General features: G+C 41.8%; 2 protein-coding genes and 1 long non-coding RNA gene across 6 annotated transcripts in view; 2 read left to right on the top strand and 1 right to left on the bottom strand.

Annotated features, from left to right (window-relative positions):
* ATP10D (ATPase phospholipid transporting 10D (putative)) overlaps nt 1-8,897 on the top strand; it is a 65,483-nt gene extending 56,586 nt beyond the window's left edge. Inside the window, exons 22-24 of the mRNA XM_081022217.1 lie at nt 953-1,057; nt 3,650-3,837; nt 5,622-8,897. Of these exons, the coding sequence (XP_080878343.1) occupies nt 953-1,057; nt 3,650-3,837; nt 5,622-5,748 (420 nt within the window). The 3' untranslated portion in view covers nt 5,749-8,897. The remainder of the gene's footprint in view (nt 1-952; nt 1,058-3,649; nt 3,838-5,621) is intronic.
* Nucleotides 8,898-9,450: 553 nt separating this feature from the next.
* Nucleotides 9,451-13,699, top strand: LOC308484973. The gene is made up of 2 exons (XR_013990252.1): nt 9,451-11,510; nt 11,922-13,699. It is a non-coding gene; the product is annotated as an uncharacterized lncRNA (long non-coding RNA).
* Nucleotides 12,023-18,785, bottom strand: part of CORIN (corin, serine peptidase) — a 121,052-nt gene continuing 114,289 nt past the window's right edge. For all 4 annotated transcript variants that reach the window (XM_081019837.1, XM_081019840.1, XM_081019839.1 and 1 more), the window contains exons 21-22: nt 17,134-17,267; nt 12,023-16,205 (exon numbers count right to left, since the gene is read on the bottom strand). In XM_081019837.1, coding sequence (XP_080875963.1) covers nt 16,023-16,205; nt 17,134-17,267 — 317 coding nt within the window. In that variant the 3' untranslated portion in view covers nt 12,023-16,022. The remainder of the gene's footprint in view (nt 16,206-17,133; nt 17,268-18,785) is intronic.

Below are 18,785 nucleotides of genomic sequence, written 5' to 3'. Positions count from 1 at the left end.
GACTCTGTGTACAACTTGGAGTGAACTCAGAGGGAAAAGGTACTCTGGTACTTTCCTTGGGAAAAGAATAGAAGAAATGTAAATGGAAGAGGTAATTTTTTTAGATAAGGATGGAACGCAACAGGAAACGGGAACTGAAGATACAGAACTGGGTGCGAATTAATGGATACATAACAAGAAAAGAACTTTGGAATAATTTCTCAATATATGATCACCGTGGAGAGACTCGTACATAGACAGAGATAGAAAGATTTATTATTGTTTAAGACCAAGTGAAAGTTGTGGTTGTGGAAGACCAAGTGGTTATGTTTGATTGGAGAAAAATCATTACACATATTTATTAACAATAGAGAATTTGAACTTCTTGTGTGAAAAGAAAAACGAACTGATTTCACACATTTGAGTTTGAAGATTGGGAAAATTTTAACAGAAAGCAGAATAGTTGGATGTCATCCTAGGGCAAATGTTACGAAACTTATTTTTCTTTAATGTAGTGGGCAGATGTAAAATCAGGAGTCCTTTTATTTATTTTTCATTCTTCTTTTCTTTCTCTTTTTTTCTTTCTTTTTTCCCCCCTTTTGTGTCCTCTGCTCTGAGCCATTATTGGGGTCCAAGGATTACACACACACGAAGGTGGTGTGTGGTTTGTGGCAGGACCCTGAGTGAGAGGCAGGGAAGTGAAGATCTCCCAGGCTGAAAGACTGGGAGAAGAAAGGAAAGCTCCCAGGTGAGAGCTGGGAAGGTCCATCATTTTCTGTTGGTGACAAGGATTAAGAGCTACATTTAAGAGAAAGACTCTGTGTTTTCTTTTCTCTTTCCTTCTTCGTTTTTGTTATTTAGATTAGTTTCTTTTATCTTATTGTCTCATGAAAAAGCTTTAAAGAAATCTTAAGGAAAAAAGGGGGAATACAATCACAGAGTACATAAACTTTAAATAATTGTTCCTTTGCAGACCTACAGTGGCTCTGATATAGACCTCTATTCTTTCGGGAGTCCTATTAACACCTCCATGTTTTTTACAATATTATTACACCTTGTAATTGAAAGCAAATCTTTGGTGAGTACGTTGTTCATTCTAAGGTTCACTTTGCAAATTGCTCTTGGACAGGGTCAAGTTAACATTTATCATCTCGTCACATGGTGGATGTTGATGCTTAAATGTGCCCGCACAAAGTGTGGGATGGTATTTGCAGCACCACAGCAGTCTTCAGTAGTTGATGAGATAGATATGCACTCACACGGTTAGAATGGATATCATTTGACATGTTAAATGGACACGATAAAAATCATCTTAGAATGATGTTGCCATGTCCAAAACTAACGTGAGAATCGGGCCAATTCTTACCAAAAGTGTTTTCCTTCCTTTATGCCAGTATTGAAGACATGAGCTGTCTTGCACCTCACCCCATAGGGTCCATTCTTTAACATTTGTGGGTGAGTTCCCTTCAGGGTGAAAGCTGAACACAATCAGTTTGGGTAGTTAGTTCCAGGCGAGGAAGAGGCCTTCACTTCCTTTCACAAAATGTGAAGCAAAGCTCCTGCAAGAACCTTGGTGGGAGAAGAGTTTGAAGGGAAAAGTTGCCACTCTCCATGTTTCTCTCTAAATTTACAGTGGTAGCTCGGGTTACATTTGCTTCAGGTTACATACGCTTCAGGTTACACACTCCGCTAACCCAGAAATAATGCTTCAGGTTAAGAACTTTGCTTCAGGATGAGAACAGAAATCGTACTCCGGCGGCGCAGTAGCAGCAGGAGGCCCCATTAGCTAAAGTGGTGCTTCAGGTTAAGAACAGTTTCAGGTTAAGAACGGACCTCCAGAACGAATTAAGTATTTAACCCGAGGTACCACTGTATTGGATACAGAGTATTCACCCCCCCACCCCCACGGTGAAGTCTTATCTTGCCCAACATCTCATCCCTCTGCCTCCCAGTTCTTTTGAGCAGAACCTGTGAACAGCCCCTGAGAAAAAGGAAGAGAGAGGGAGGCAGGGAACTAATTGCTAATTTACTCCTCAGAAGCCAGCTTGTCCCATCTGCAAGTTCCTCCCCTGAACCATATTCCTACCTTTAGAGCAAGTGTGGGGAATCTTTGGCCCTTCAGATGTTGCTACAGCTTACATCAGCCTCTGCAAGAATGTCCAGGGATGATGGGAGTTGTTGTAGTTCAGCAAGAGTGTCAGAGGTTTCCCACCCAGACCTGCTTTAGAGAGTATTAGTAATGATGTCATAACAAGGGCAGTGCTTTTTGTAACAGAAATTCTTCCCAAATTAACTAAAATTATTGTTTTTAAATGGCAGCATTGGATAGAGGCAGAAACTGGGGTGGCTTAATAGCTGCCTCTTATTACTGCAGAAAAGGAGACTGAACACTGAGAAGGGAGGAGGTAGCAAGGATTATTTTCCTGCCAGGGCAAGCAGGGGATATGACTTTCCAGACTGCCCTTTCTAGGAATTTAAAGGGAAACGCCCTGTGTTGTAACCCTTTAATTACCTAATAAAGCATGAAATTTTGAGGAGGCTGCAAGATTATTTCCCACATTAATAAGCCTGCTGAACTTCTTTCTAGTGCTTCTCTTTCAGACCTTTCCCCCTTGTGAATCCCAACACAGTGAGGTAGGGTTAAGAAGGAAGTAATCCCAGTGGGTGAAGAAGAGGGGAACCACCTTGGAACATCCTTGGCCTCCCTTGATCTAAGGGTGCTGCTGGGCCAAGGCTGTGGCAAAGGGCTATGGCATCTCCTAGGTCTTGGCCAGCCAGCACTATGAAGAAAAGGCCAATGAATGGCTTCAGTGCCTTCTGTCCTCAGACCTGGGCAGCCACAGAAGAGCAATGAAACCACCCTTTCTGTCTTAGCAGAGAATGAGCTGCCACTAATAATAATAATAATAATAATAATAATAATAATAATTTATTTATACCCTGCCCATCTGGCTGGGTTTCCCCAGCCACTTTGGGCGGCTTCCAACAGAACATTAAAATACAATAATCTAATAAACATTAAAAGCTTCCCTAAACAGGGCTGCCTTCAGATGTCTTCTATAAGTCTGGTAGTTGCTTTTCTCTTTGACATCTGGTGGGAGGGCGTTCCACAGGGCGGGTGCCACTACCGAGAAGGCCCTCTGCCTGGTTCCCTGTAACATGGCTTCTCGCAACGAGGGAACCGCCAGAAGGCCCTCGGCGCTGGACCTCAGTGAGCAGCATGCCTCCCCCACCCCGTTGGGCCTGGCCATGTAACAAGTGGGAACTTTGATGGGTATTATATGGGACCTTCCTCAAATCAGAAGCTGCTGCTTGCAGCCTTTGTTCACATTAAGCCCATCCACCCATGGCTACTTGGAAATCTGGAGAAGCAAAGGGGGGGTTAGCCCTCAGCTTAACTGCATGGGTGGAGTCTTCAGACAACTGCTTCCCCAGTTAACAGGTGCCACACAGTGACCTTTCAAGCAGCTGCCCTGCAGCACAGTTACATGAGCCCACCCTTAAACATTAGGGGCTAAGAACCATGGAAACAATGCTAGTTTGGAATGGTGAATGAATATGTGATTCTCTGAGCTCATACCGCTGCCTTTCAGTTCTTCAGAAATGGAAGCAGATTCTGTCTCACTCAGTTTGTCCTTCTGTGGTGTGTGTTGTTGTTTTTTAATTTCAGAATGTGGCACACTTCTCTGTTCTAGCTGGTAGCGTCTTCCTGTTCTTCAGCATTATTGGGACCTTTGGAGCTACCTGCATCCTCTGCAACCCACCAGCCAATCCATACTGGATAATTCAGAAACATTTGTCTACTCCAAGGTTTTATCTGGTGTGCATACTTGCGACTATTTTGGCTCTTCTTCCAAGGTATTTTATTGGTTTGGGACCAAGCACTGTGGTGTAGATAGAAATTCAATGTTCATGCTGTGATTCTTCTGTCACATGTGACAGAGCAACAAACCCGTACGTAAAGTCAGTAGGGAACCGCAGCTAATTCTGTCCATCTGCTGAATATGATACAAACACATGTAACATTCACGCTTTACATTTTTACTTGTTCACTTCAAAAAAAAAAACTTAGCAGTACTAAAGATTTATTGACCATTGTAGAAAAGCTATGCTGAATCAAGCAAAAAGAGGTCACTCTTCACTTTAGGTCTAAGTCTCATTGGGGTGGTAAACACGTGGTCTGGACTGTACCACTTCAGACTGCAAGTGGGTGCTCACATAATTGAATTATCCCAACCTGACCTCCCCAAAATCATTCCATAAAGAAAAGTAGATGTTAAGAATAGTTCTAGCCCATCAAGCCTTTTGATAGGCTTGTTTTCCCCCCTTGGGGAAACATTCTGCTGCATGACATCCATTTGTAGGCTAAGTGGTACTACCCAGACATTTTATCACCTCAATGGGAAATAGGTTAGTGTCTCCAATACAGGATACCCTGGACTCTGGAATTATTGGCCAAAATATCCAGGGTAATAAATTACAGCACTTTCCCATCAAATTTTTAGTATCTTCATAGTTTGGATTCTAAGAACTAAATTTTATAAAGGGACCACACCCACACACACTTTTTTCAAGTTTCTGGTCAAAATGGTTGAATAGTGCGTAACATTAGTTCAGACATCTCCTTAAAAGCTGAATATTGAGTTCAGGGCAGTTTCAGTCAATATCCAGATTTTGCCACCTTGGGCTCTGAACACTTAAGTCAGGAGGAGTTTGGGGGTAATTGGGATTTTGTCCTGCTGGTTTTCTATTATATTACATTTGTATCCCGCAGTTCCTCTAAAGAACTTGAAGAAGTGATCTATTGTCATAGCAAGTCTGTGAGGCAGGGGAGGTGGCTAAATGCCACTGTTGAGATGCATAGCTGATTTGAGGTTTGAACACAGGCTTCCCCATGCCCAAGGCCCCTGTAACAGCACAGTGCCATTGTAACCAGGGTTGCCATATGCCCGGAATTTCCAGGACATATCCAGAATACTGCGGCTGGAAGCAGTGTCCAGGCAGAAATTGCTGAAACGTCCAGGAAAATCCGAATGTATGGCAGCCCACACCGGCAGTGTCATTTTTGGTGATTTCCCTTAAAAATAGCTCAATAACATCCGAAAAAGCTCAACAACCTTTCTGAAATATGGCAACCCTATTGTAACACCATAGGATCTCATGTGTTGCTGTTGCCAACATGAGCTTTTTTTTGGCTAGAGTTAGAACAGGCATCCCCAACCTGCGGCCCTCCAGATGTTTTGGCCTACAACTCCCATGATCCCTAGCTAGCAGGACCAGTGGTTAGAGATGATGGGAATTGTAGTCCAAAACATCTGGAAGGCCGAAGGTTGGGGATGCCTGAGTTAGAATATAAACTTTGCCTACATCTATAATCCTTAAACCATTCTCCAACATTCAGTTTGGCATTGGTTTCAGTATGATACATTTGTTAGGACAAACTTAAGTAATTCTTTTTAGTAACCCAAATCCTTTCCGTAATTGGTTGAGATAAAGGTGGGAGGGAGGGAAGGAGCCTTATTACCACCTGGTTAATAAGAGCACACTGTTGAGAAGAATGCCTTTTCACAGGACGCCCTTTGCCTCAAACCAATTTAAATCCATGCCTACACAGCTTATTTGAATCCTTCCTTATACTGTAGGTATTTGTTCAGGGTGATCCAGGCCACAGCATTTCCAACTCCACTGCTAAAGGCCAAGAACTTGGAAGGTCGGGTCCTTACAGGACGGAAGAGTCTGCTGCGCAGTGCAAGTGTAGCCCCATCGTGAGGGGTAGAATTGATCACCAAGGGACAAATGGGGATTCTGGGTCTGCTAATTCTGAGGACTCAGCAAAAGAAAACAACATCAAGTGTTGTGGTTTGTTGCTGTTGCCAATACAGCTAGTGCCGTTTTGTAACAATGTTGGAGACAGTCTGAACAGGCACCCAAGGCACATCTGAAAATGGCGGCAGGCTGAGTTGTGAGGGCACTGAAATGTTTAAGCCCCTCAAAGGAATTCTATTCCATCACATATGGAGCTAGTGATTCTTAAGTTGGAGGGTTAGACTTTACTTCTGAAGAGGACCACACTGATATTTCTCTCGTGAATAAGGCTGATTCGGATTCTGCCTAGGGCATATAGGAGGGTTTAAAACACTCTGCCAAAAATAGAGTGTTATTTATGCTTTAATGTCCAAAAGAGGAAGGGTGGTACATTTAAATGATCTTTCTCACATGACTCTTCTTCTTTTTATATGAAATTCAGCCACCACCCACTGCTTGTGCTTTTTTTTATAGACAAAAAAGTACTTAGAATAATTTGTTCAAGATATAAGCAAACAAAGAAATGCTGCCCCTTGTTCCACGATGGATAAATCATTTCATATGAGCCTTGATAGCATGGGAAGAGATATTTAAGCCTGGCCAGGCAAGGAGGTTTTGGGATTACTGAATTTTGACTTTATTCTTTCTACTGTTATTATAATGTTTGGTTGTGGGGCAGTCAGTGTTAGAGCAGCTCTGTCTAACAAGATGCACAGTAGTTCCCTCTGAAAACAGCTGTGCAAAACCTAAATCACTTTCATAATAAAACAGTATTCATGGAAGCAAGATTCATAGATGATAGGAGCCACTTCTCTGGAGAATAAACTAGCTGAGGATGCAGGAAAGACATTTCTACACAAGCACAGCATTTTTGTATATATGATGATTATGTGAATGTGAGAAACTGTCTGCGCTTTTATTTCCTTATGGAAGGAATACTGTTAAATTTGTTCTTTTAGAAATGAATATTTGTACTGTAAACTGTGTGTGGTACGGCTCCTCCTTTCCTTCCCTCTGCAAACAGATTGCTGTTTTCAGATAACAGACTTTTCACTACCCTTGCTTAAAAGAATGTTCCATAAAAAAATGATGTTAAAATGTTTAGGATTTGGGGGTGGGGTGATTCTGTTGGTTCAGTACTCTGCTAGGGACACAGCTAAACTGAACATATTCTGAATTAACTTACCAAGGTTCTGAGGAACTCCCTGAGAGGATGAAAGCACTGCATAGGTAATCAAAAACACTTCTAAACAAGATTTACTGCACAAATTTCCTTAAGACCTTTCTGCATCATATCCTGTATGTTAAGAGAAAGACCTTCCATTTAGTCCACATGTGAACCATTCTGGCACAGCTTTACCTATAACTCAGACCTTTTGGGGAGGGTAGCCTGATTTTAACTATAATTGCTGTTATCTGCAGCTGTACCCACTTAGCATTCCCCATCAGAGTTAAAATACTGGTTTCTTCCAGCTGGCATTCAAGATTGCCTTGCCATAACAAATAGTAATCTCTATTCAATATGCAACTGTATTTTGCAGGATAATGACTCCAGGTTATCATGACCTGATTTTGTGTCACTGTGTCCAGTTGAAACATGCTCTTTCTGCTATGCTCTCCACAATGCATGTGGAAATATATAAACACCAAATATTGAAAGTATTGGTTTCTAATCATGTGTCACAATTTTTAAGGTAGGGGGTAGGAACTTTTTGGCCCTATGGGCCAGATCTTTATCTCCTGCCCACTTCCCCTTGCCAGCTTCGGCACGCAGGTGGGCCCTGTCAATCATCTGATGCCATAGTGGCATGTGATTGACACCTGCCACAGCCCAGCACTACATGCTCAACTATCAGTTGAGTGTCAAAAGGCCCTTTTCAGCCAAGTCCTGCCCTTAGCTGCTGTGTAAGACTGGTGCATGTGCCTTGGCCAAAGTGACTTTGCTGACCCAATGGGGAGGCCAGATTTGGCCTGCAGGACAAGAGGTTCCCAATTCCTGTTTTATTTACAGTGCACGACATGGAATAAGTCCCATGGGATTCAGTCCAACCTATTTTTGAGTAACCACACAAAGCGCTGCACTGCATCCTTCCATGCTGCTGGTGCCCCTCTTGTCTAACAGCAGTGGAAGATGCCTGCCTCAAGGGCATCTTTCCATTCTTGGAAGGAGAAGTGAGTGCCAGTTCCCTGGCTTAAGCTCTAGAACAGGGGTCGGCATCATAAGACCCATGGGCCACAAGCGGCCCATGGGGGTCGTTTAACCAGCCCATGGACCCCCACTGCCCGCTCGGGGACCGCCTTCCGCGACACTGGCTGGCTTCCCATTGGCTGCAGGAAGCACCTGCTGCCAACAGGAAGCTGCGCATGCCTATTCTGCGCCGGAAATAGCGTTTGCGCATGCATGCGCACACACTCCGGCCCACCGCAGCGTCTGCTGGACCGTGAACAAGTTCAAGCCACAAAAACTTTGCCGACCCCTGCTCTAGAAGTTTCTGAACACAGATGCAGATCCTGTAATTGTGACTGCACAGACCACCATTCAAAAGACACAAGTATGCAATCTATTTTAAGTCATGGAGCCTGAATCATATGATTACTTCATACATGAGCAGCATTCATCATTCACCACTGGCAAAAGGAAGCGAGCGTGTACTTGATTTGGGCAACCCTTCTACATGCTACTCAAGCAACAAACTGGTCACAGTTTTTTAAGCTGATAACGTGATTTTGGATTAACCTGAACTGGAGCCAAGTCCTGCTTTCCTAGATGTGCCAATCTTATTTTTTTATATTCCATTTATCTTGCTGGACCGCACATGCTAAAGAAGAATGCATCAACCCCTTTACCATTTTCTGTTCCTTTTTAGTGCAAAAATAACAACAAAAGAGGGACCTGAGGGGGGGGGGAAAGCCAGATGTTTTCTATAAAACAAATTATAGGAACAAAATCCAGTATTGTATTGTTATCCAAGTCCACAGTGGGAGCTTGATTTGGGGAATTTAGCACGCCTTCTTGGGGAGGGAGGGAGAATTGCCTGTTTTTGAAAGTTTATTGTTGCCTGTTTGAGCCATACAGAAACTGCAGCCGCTGACAATAAATCGCTAAACATTGAGCTCCATTTTAGTATTCTCTTTTTGTGTTTGCAAAATGAATAAATTACATGAGACAAACTTTAAACTGCGGCAGGCAGGGTGTTGCGGGGCTATGTTTAACTTTCCTTCCTAAGTCTGTAACCAAACACTGTAAGGTCTCTGAATAACACTCGCAAACTGAAGCTTGAGGACCATTTGGTGTTCATAGAAATTGTCATTCCTGCATCTCACCGAAACATTTGTCCAGTGCTATTTTTCTAGAAAAAGAGGTGCCGGAACTCACTCATTCTCTTATAATGGCATAGGCGCCCGTCTAAGAGGTGCCGGAATTGAGTTCTGGTGAGTTCCAGACGGAAACAAGCTCTGCATTTGTCACTCACAACTAACTCATCTCACTGCTTTCAGTAGGATTTACAGTAAACTCCAATTAAGTTCAGTGGAGCTGACTCCCAGGTAAGTGACCACAGCATTGTAACCTGAGAAAGGCTGCCTCAGGTTTGAGAAGGTCCTTGGCAAAGTAATTTCTGGTGAGCCCCTTCCTACATCAATGCCCACCAGTCCTGTGGACTTACCTGGCAGCAGTAAGCAGTACTGTTTATTTCCAACGGTGACATAGCACCAGTCTGGAGCATGGAAGATCACCAAGTTGGCTGTTGCACCATTCTTCAAACGAGTCGCAGGCGAAAGGAAACCCAGGGCAGGGTAGGAATCAATAGTCCCAGCAGACGTCCAAGGCTATTGGCAGTCCTGCACGTGAATTACAACAAACTTTGGTTCAGGTCATTTATAGGTGAATGTTAAATCTTCATAAAGTCACTTACGGCAAAAAAATCTAGCACTTAAGTGCAGTCATGTTACCTTAGTAGCACAGGAGTATCCCAATTCAGAAGATTATTTGCTATATAAACATCAGAATGGGATATACTCTATCAAAGGTCTTTGATGCATCCATGGAAGGTATGTATGTGGTCCAGTCTACCCACACGCTTCAGGACTGCCTATTTGTTAGAAAAAGATTAACTGCCCTATATGTTTCAGTTCCACAGTTGAGGTGGTGACTAGAAGAACATTACTAGCCAAAAAGCACTTTGCAATTATATCCCCATCATTGATTGATTAGGATTTTCCTTAAATAACACTTAACCCCCACTATACTTACAACTTTAAGCATTTTAGCAGCTACTGAAGCACTTAAATCAATTTTCTACAGCCTCAGATACTATGAAGTTGGGGTTGCTTGACTGCAAAGCACATATTGAAAGGTGATTGTTTCATGTGCCGTCTCAGCCTGTTAGGAAATGAGGGAAAGCACCACAGGAAAAACCATTTCAGGAAATGCCTTCAAAAATAGTCCTGTATAATACTGCTCAGCTCTGCAATGCTTTTTTTGATGAATAGTGATCTCTTAATTTGCAAGAAATAGATTTTTCACCTCATCAATGACCTTGAAGAGCAATCAGATTGGCTCAGGGCTAGAGGTCCCTATATCAGCTGCCTGGGTTCCTGGCCAGTTCTCAGGCCCTCCCTCCTCTTCCTAAGTGCCACAGGAGCAGAAGAGACAGCAAGCCGCACAAAAGCTTCAGAGCTACCACTGAGGTGCCAGGCTAGTTGCATGCTACTGAGACTACACAGACTCTGTCTGTGAGAGTCAGGAAAAGTTGGAACCGCCAGCTCCTAGATAAACTCCCATTCTGGGCTGCTTCACTGCCAAAGCTCCAACCTTGCTGACCTGGAGAAACTACTAATTCATTAATTAGAAGATGATAAAAAAGAATTGTTGCATAACGTGGTCACTCAAAAGATTTGAGTACCACTGGCCTGGCATATATTCATCTTTGATATCACTATTTACCTGTACCATAGGTGCTGGCCATGTTCTAAAACAGCCTCTCCCACCCTGGTGCCCTCCAGATGCTGTGGACCACAACTCATGTTGGCTGGGGCTGGTGGAAGTTGCAGTCTAAGGCACCCAGCGGGCACCATTTGTGAAAGACTCCCGTAACAATGCATTGATCATGCAAACTTTTGCACATTTCCTCATTTTTTGGAGAACTATGTAGTCAACAGCAGTTTCTATGATCACAATAGTTTTGGATTTAAATGTAAATCTTTTAACCATTATGCCCAGTGATGTTATTTCCAGCACGCCACAAAATGGTACATTCTAATATATGTTAAATTAACTGAGAAATTCTGCATTTGTGTAACTCATTTCACAGCAAGTCTTTAATTAATGTGCTGTGGTTATGCACATGTATAGAGTGACAACCTTTTGATTTTAACTTTTCCTGCTGCTGAAATTAGCAAATGAAATTAGCTATGGACACAGCAAGGAAATGGACTTGGGGTGCATTCATGACTATTGCATGGTGAAAATGAGATTTCACATGCTCTTCTACAATGAGCCAGGCAATCGATACAAAGGCCAGGTTAATTAAAGAGTCTTACCTTCTGAAATTGTCCAGTATTCATCACTCCATCCATATATTTGTCAACAAGGCACATCAGTGTTGTTCTTCCTTTAAGATGTTGGTCTTCAAGATGTTGGTCTAAAACTCCCATCATCGCTGATCATTCTCCATGCTGGCTGGAGCTGATGTGTGTTGGAGTTCACAATGTTCTTTACAACAGAGGTAAGCTATGCAACAGCTTTACCTATTGACCATTAGATAAGCATTCACATTATACTGTTTTAGAAGCCTGCTAAAACCTATCTTTATTATTTAAACAAGCCTATCAGGATATATACTTTAGTATTTGCTTTATTACTGTATTATTAATAATAATTTTATATTACTTTATCTACACTATTAATTTGTTTATAGTTGCATGATGCTCCTAAATATATGAAATGGAGCCCCTGAGACTCCCAGGTGTTCTGCTAATAAGATCTAAATAAGATTCCTTTACATGTCATGGCCAGTCTACAGCATATCTCTCCATTACAAAAAGAATACCATATCTTCATAGATCCCATATGTTATTACTGCATCAAGGCCCCAACAACTCAGTGGGTATTAACAAACTCACTCCTTTTCTTTCAGTGATATGAGAGATGCCAGTTGATCTGCGCACAAAGAGAATGGCTCAGAACCTCTATTCAATCTGATATGCTATTGTGAAGGGAGAAGGGGAGCTGAAACGATTTTTGTTCACAGAATTTATTTTGAAAAAATAAATATGTGCATTTTTGCTCACTTTGGGTTTAAATTAAAACAAATCATTTCGCTTACATGACATTGGTTACATATGCTGCTTTCCTAGCGGCAGTAAAACAACATTGGGAGTACGAATCTCATCAAAGGCTCCTTTCTCACAATTGTTGGATACATTTGATTGTCTCTCTACAACCACACATCTGGAGACATCTGGTACTTTAAAAACCACACTTCGGATGACATCTGGTTCCTTAAAACCCACACCACATACAAATATTTGCATAAGCATACATAGGAGGGGGGAAGCAGTATAAAAATACCATGTATAAAATAATAGAAATATATTTTCTCTACGTGGAATGTTGTGGGGGAAAGGAGAGTAAAATGAGAGTACTGTTTTCAGGAGAAATATGATATGAGCCCCAGCACACAGTTCATACAAAGAATGGCAAAGACAATGCAGAGCTAAGAAAGCGAACGGCCATGAAGGCAGAGGGCCTAGAAGATGAGCAGGCAACCCTTTTGCCTCTGAGGGTCAAATGCAATGGTGGTCTTTGAACTGGGAGGCTGCATGCAGGCGGTGGGGGTGGGTGAGGCCTGAGTGAGCCCCTTCCCCAAGACACTTTTCCTCCTCCCCGTCCCCATCTCTCTGTACAGGCATCAGGAGATCCTATCATGCCCCTCCTGCTGCCTCGCTTATCAGTGCTAGGAAGGTTGAGAAGCTATCCCTAGGGCTAAAAGCTGAGCAACAGGGAGGGAGGAATCAGCTGGAGATTCCAAAAGGATTCACAAAAGTTGGCCGAGGGCTGCATGCAGCCTGCGCACCACAGGATGACCACATGTAAGGTACGGGGGAAACCTAACAGGGCTAGGGAACAGAATTCCCAAGTATTTTATGTAGTGAGTGAAAATTAGGGAAGAGTAGGCTATAGGGAGGAGAGACCAACTGGAATAGGGCAGGCCAGAACCTCACATACTGAATTGAACCAGTTAGCTAGATCCAGGACTCTGCTACACAGCTGCAAATATAACGTTTTAAGTGTGTTTTAAATGCATTATGCAAATATGGCACTAGATGGTGATGGTGAGCTTATGACAAATTCACTGAATTTATGAACACTTGACTTTTGTTTTTGAAATGTGTCCTTCAGGAATACTTTTTAAAATCTTTGTCTAGGATAACGAACGTTAAATATCTATTTGTAATTTGTAAGATTAATTTCTAAAAGTTAGTTTAAAAGAGTTTCTTCTTCGAGTTTACATGTTGATTTATGTAGCTAAGGATTTTTTCCTACATAGATCAATGTACAAATGACCTACAGATCAGTCCACAACTGGCCTATGATAAACTCTGTAGATTTTCTCAACTGCAGCCATACTTGTATTTGAGTTTTTGGTGGTTCAGTACACACAGCAAAGGGGCTACACACATATATATTGTATACTGGGAGAAAAACTGTCTACAACCATGGTTTGAATAAGAATACAGCTATCCTGTTTATGTGATCATGTACATGAAAGGAAAGGCTAGCATGATACAGGCTGTACACATGGGAAACTGAAGCCTTTTTCATGATAATGGCTGCATTTTTCCAGCAGCTGAAAGCACGAAGATGGCAACCATATACAATCTTCCTTTATACAATAGTGTACCCACATACAGAGTCACACGGTAAAATTTGTCAGTGTGGACTGGACCTTCATTACTAACCAGTTGTGGTTCAGACTACCTGTATTCAAGACAATAATGCCTGCAACCTACCTTATCCAGGGGAGAAATTTGCTCAGTTTTTCTGTGCCCCAATTCCACAGAATGAACAAAAACATAGAAAAGTACAGTGTTTTCTTTGTGGTTAATAAAGTAGAAACAATCAAATACAGCTTTTCAATGCACATAAATAGCAACATTTAGTACTACAGTGGACATTTGTCTATTACAAGCTCCATAAGGTGCATCAAAAGAGGAGGCGAGGTTACGAGTTCTGTAACAGTAGTCAGGAGTATGTGACTCATAGTCCTGCAGGTTATGACCGAATGTTTCAAACAGTGTTTCAAAACCTCTTTCGGCTTTGAAAAATGTGTTTCAGACCTCTCTGTATGTAGACTTAGAAAGGCTTTCACTGGGTTGCGTTTCCAGTCTTCTATGGTTTTCAAAGGGAGGACTGCAAAACAGCTGCTTCATTATATTGTTTCAGGTGCCACTTCACAAGATGGGTTGTACCAAAGCAGTACACACTTCTATAAGCGTGGGACAAACTGCACTGAATTAATGAATGTTCCATGAGAGATTCCAAAACTAAACAAATTGTTTGCCTGTCTTGTATAGCCTTTGCCCAAATGCAGACTGAAGCGAGGCAGGCAAGGTTTTCTCTCCTATAATTCCTCAGAAGGGGATGATGGCCAAGTAGCTCCCCTATACAACCTCACCAGGAAACTACTGCTGTGTTAGACAGTGGCCTTTAACCTGTGTTTTAGAAGCCCCAGAGAGGCCTTATAGAATTCCATAATGCATGTTTTCTGCCTGAATGCGGTGCCTGTTCTAAAACAATCTTTCCTGAAGCTGAAAGACTTATCTGCTCTCCAACCATCTGGTGTGTGCTGCATCTTTTCCTGCAGATCCTGTGGGATAAGGCAGAATTATGACAAAGCTAGATCTTGAAAATCATAAATCACATGTCACCATGGGCTTGGAGCCTGGGACTAGAGAGGAAAAGCCTCCAACTTGGATATTCTCCTAGTCGGAAAATATAGTCTTACTAAGCAAGGAGGCTTTGTGAATGATTTAACTATAGCTTTTATGACTGGTTATTTATAGTTTTTAGGAACAAATTTAGATTCCAGGAGGATACTTGTTGACTTACAAGAGTTTTTCATTTTTCATTATAAATTCTATGGGATTACCTCTGTGATGCCGCAAAAGTTAGGACTACCTTGTTAAGAACACTGCAAGGATTGGGATGAGGTGCTGTCCACACAATAAGCTATAGGACCACTTCCTGCTTAAGAGGCAATTTCATTTTGCATCTTGTAATTTGGGAAGGAAAGAAACCATTATATGACATTCTCACTGGCACATGGATCTATTCATTCCATGAAACCACCCAATTCTATTGCAGCCACTGTGGTTAGGATCTCCATGCAAAAGGATCCAAGTCTTAAGTGCTTTCTTTAGGTTGTTCAGTCCAGAATAAGCCTAACATGCTAGTCTTAGAAGTTAAGTTGTATGGAAATCATTTTAACCAGTTTTGTGGGTTATACTGGTGGTTCTTGATTTTAAATCTGTTATTCGTTTTATGGCAACCTTGTTTTAAAATGATTGGTTGACTGTTGCCATAGAATTAGGTTTGCTGTGTCTGTATTGTTTTGCTTTCCCTTGTAATGTGTATGTGATGACCACTGGTCATTATTAAGCAATAAATCTGTATCCAAAAACATGCAAAATTTGATAGCACATAAAACACCCAATTCTCTTAAAGTGAGTGGAGTCCAGATTAACTTGGTGGAACCAAGAGGACAAACTAGAGTTTTAAAAAGGACTACTTATGAATAGATGTGCCCATCACCTTTGCAAATTTACAAACTATTCACTGCAAGAGATAGAAGCTGAAATTCTCTATCAGCAAATATATGTTTTTCTCTTGGTGTTTTAGAAAGCTAGTACTTCTACACAACCCCTAATGGTTTATCTCAAATACCACATTAGAAATGTGTTTATTTTTCCTTTACGCATTCTGTTGTGAGTGTATGTGAAAGGTAACACAACACTGCTAAAGAAAAAATTCCAGAAATGATTACAAAAATATTTGACCAATTACCCAGAAAGCATCTTTGGCACCAGAGGATATACCCATTCTTTTACTCTGCTCTGTTGCCTGTCATCTGCAACCCACAGAATTTATAATTCAACAGGTTTCTTCATTTCAACATCTTCATTGTTCTGGTGCGCTGCCTTTTTGTCAGTCAGCGCAGAATTCCTATCCTGAAGAATTAGTGGAGAAGAAATGTGTGGATGTAGATTTGCCTTTCAATCCATTCAACGAAGTGAGACACATTGCTATAAACTCCAGGTCCCAAAATTTTGGAAAAGCAGACAGAGCCCCAAGAGGTTAAGCCAAACAATGTCCAGCGTCCAGCAGGCTGCTCGCATACAAGGGGTCCTCCACTGTCACCCTGTAAAGATATAGAGGTTATTCCACAGCATAAGGCTGCCCTTGGGAGTGAGCAACAAAACTGGACGAACTGATCATAGAAAATAACACGATCGGGATGGTTGTTGAATAGTTCCTGTGATCTGTCTTTAATGGGGGGGACTGGCATCACCTAATCACTCTGTGCTCCCTTAGGTATATTTTGACTCCTCACTGTATCAAGGTCTTCACAATTACCAGCCGTGTAGCTATATAGCCCTTTCTTGATTTTCATGCAGTTGTTTTGGAAAAGGCAAATGGTACAACACATGGCATCCTGTCTTTTGATGAGGATGGCTCACAGCAAGGACATTACACAGTGAAGCTCCAGCACCAGCATTGGCTTTCCATAATCCTTTCAGATACAATTCAAGGTTTTATATTTACAATCCAGATCGGAATGGTTTGGCTGTATCTGCCTCCTAACCTATATCCCTTCACATCTCCTAGTATCAGCCAAGATGGTGTCAAGGATCATTGTGAGGGATGCTTGAAATATATGGTTACCAGTCAAATACTCTAGGATTTTCTAGAACCACCACTCAGCTTTCTTTCTTTGTTTGCTTGCTGTCATATAACCTGACTTTCCTTCAGGGAGCTAATGTAGAAGTTTAACATCACAACAAACCCGGTGAAGCAAGTTGAACTAAGATCCAATCTCTCCAGGTCATCTAATGAGATTTCAAGCTGAGAAGGATTTGTAAAAAAAGGTACAGTAACTTTTACTTTTATTTAGGACTCAAAGCCAACAAAATAGCCATTTCCATCTATCATGTGATCTAGTTGCTTTTTTGTTCTATTGGGCTAATTTGGGTAGAGTACTCATAATTTGCAGCTATAGTTTTCATAAATTTCTCTCTGTGTGTGCACGTCCTTGTGTTTGTGTTTTTTTCTCTCCAGAACTGTCTTACCATGCAAGAGTCCACAGTGCCAGATTCATAGCCTGCACACAACATCCTGGCGGTAATGGTTTTCATGTCGAAGTACGACTGGCACTGTTCTAAGGAAATAATACGAACTTCTCCTTCCTGAAGTTTGAAAGGCACTAAATGGGGTGGGGAAAACAACTTTGGTCAAACCATATGCAGCTATGCAAATATACCATCAAATCCACACTGTTTTGTTGTATAAAGTAAAGAGATTAACAGTCTGTTTATTGAGCATTCAACCTGGCTTGGTTGCACCAAGCTTAAACAAAGATCAGACTATGTCCAGTCTTTATTTAGCATTCCTTCTTATCTATTTACATGGCAATGATCCTGATGCTCATTGCTTGTTGGGTGTTTCTATGTCTTGCCATAAAACATTCATTCATTCCAATTTCTCTTGTCACTTTCCTAACTGCAAAAAGTCTGTTGAGTATCATCATCATCATGATGATTTTGTCATGCTAGGGTGATCAAGCACTACCCCTTAAAGCTCTTTCTTGATAGCTTGCTGCAAAATCAATTTCTTATTCTCTGGGCGTATTCAAAACAATCTCCTCTTTGGCTGCACAGCCTCTGGCAAAATTATGAATTATGATCTCAGATTAATAGTTTTGCCAGGGTCTATGAACCTGCTTTGCGGGGAACTGATGTTACTTTGGAACTAATATGATCTGTACATGTGCCTGTTGGCTGACCACCTGCTCAAAATTTGAAAACAAAACATATTTTGTTCCCGGGCACAATTCAAAGTGTTGGTGGTGACCTTTAAAGCACTAAACAGTTCGGCCCAGTATACCTGAAGGAGAGTCTCCACCCCCATCGTTCAGCCTGGACACTGAGGTCCAGCTCCGAGGGCCTTCTAGCGGTTCCCTCACTGCGAGAAGTGAAGTTACAGAGAACCAAGCAGAGGGCCTTCTCGGTAGTGGTGCCCGCCCTGTGGAACACCCTCCCATCAGATGTCAAGGAAATAAACAACTGTCCAACCTTTAGAAGACATCTGAAGGCAGCCCTGTTTAGGGAAGTTTTTAATGTTTGAAGTTTTATTTTGTTTTTAATGTTCTGTTGAAAGCTGCCCAGAGTGGCTGGGGAAATAATAATATATTATTATTATTATTATTATTATTATTCTAGTACAAAACTTTGGAAAGTTTCCTATGAAAGTTAGAGGCTGCACAACCACCTGCCATAGATTTTTCAGGTACAATTTCCCAGCACTATGTCTTGCTCTCGTTACTTAAATCTCTATTTAGATTTTAATCTACTATATTCAATATATACTTGTTTATGCTCTTTCCTTTTCCAGTGGGTCACTTCTCACTGCTTTAGAACATGAAAGCGGCAGTATGGGCTGCCACCACACGTCACTTCCACATAGCTGAACAGGACTAGTTCAGAAAACTTTGCCATCCCAAGAGCAGGATCCCTTGGGGTGTCACAGACTCTCAGCTCTCACAACACTACACAGTATGGAAGGTACACCCCCTACATTCCCTACAGTGTCACGTAAGGTGACAAGATGCAAATTTTAGATCACACACAATATGGAAGATAAGTCCTAGCATCACTTTTCAGATCGCAGGCTGCTTTCGCTAGTGCCTCTGAAATATAGTGCCAACTCAAGTGACTGCAAGCCC

This window comes from Podarcis pityusensis (genome assembly GCF_964106645.2).
Source record: "Podarcis pityusensis genome assembly, chromosome: 9".
NCBI lineage: Eukaryota > Metazoa > Chordata > Lepidosauria > Squamata > Lacertidae > Podarcis > Podarcis pityusensis.
This window is presented reverse-complemented; position numbering and strand designations above follow the sequence as displayed.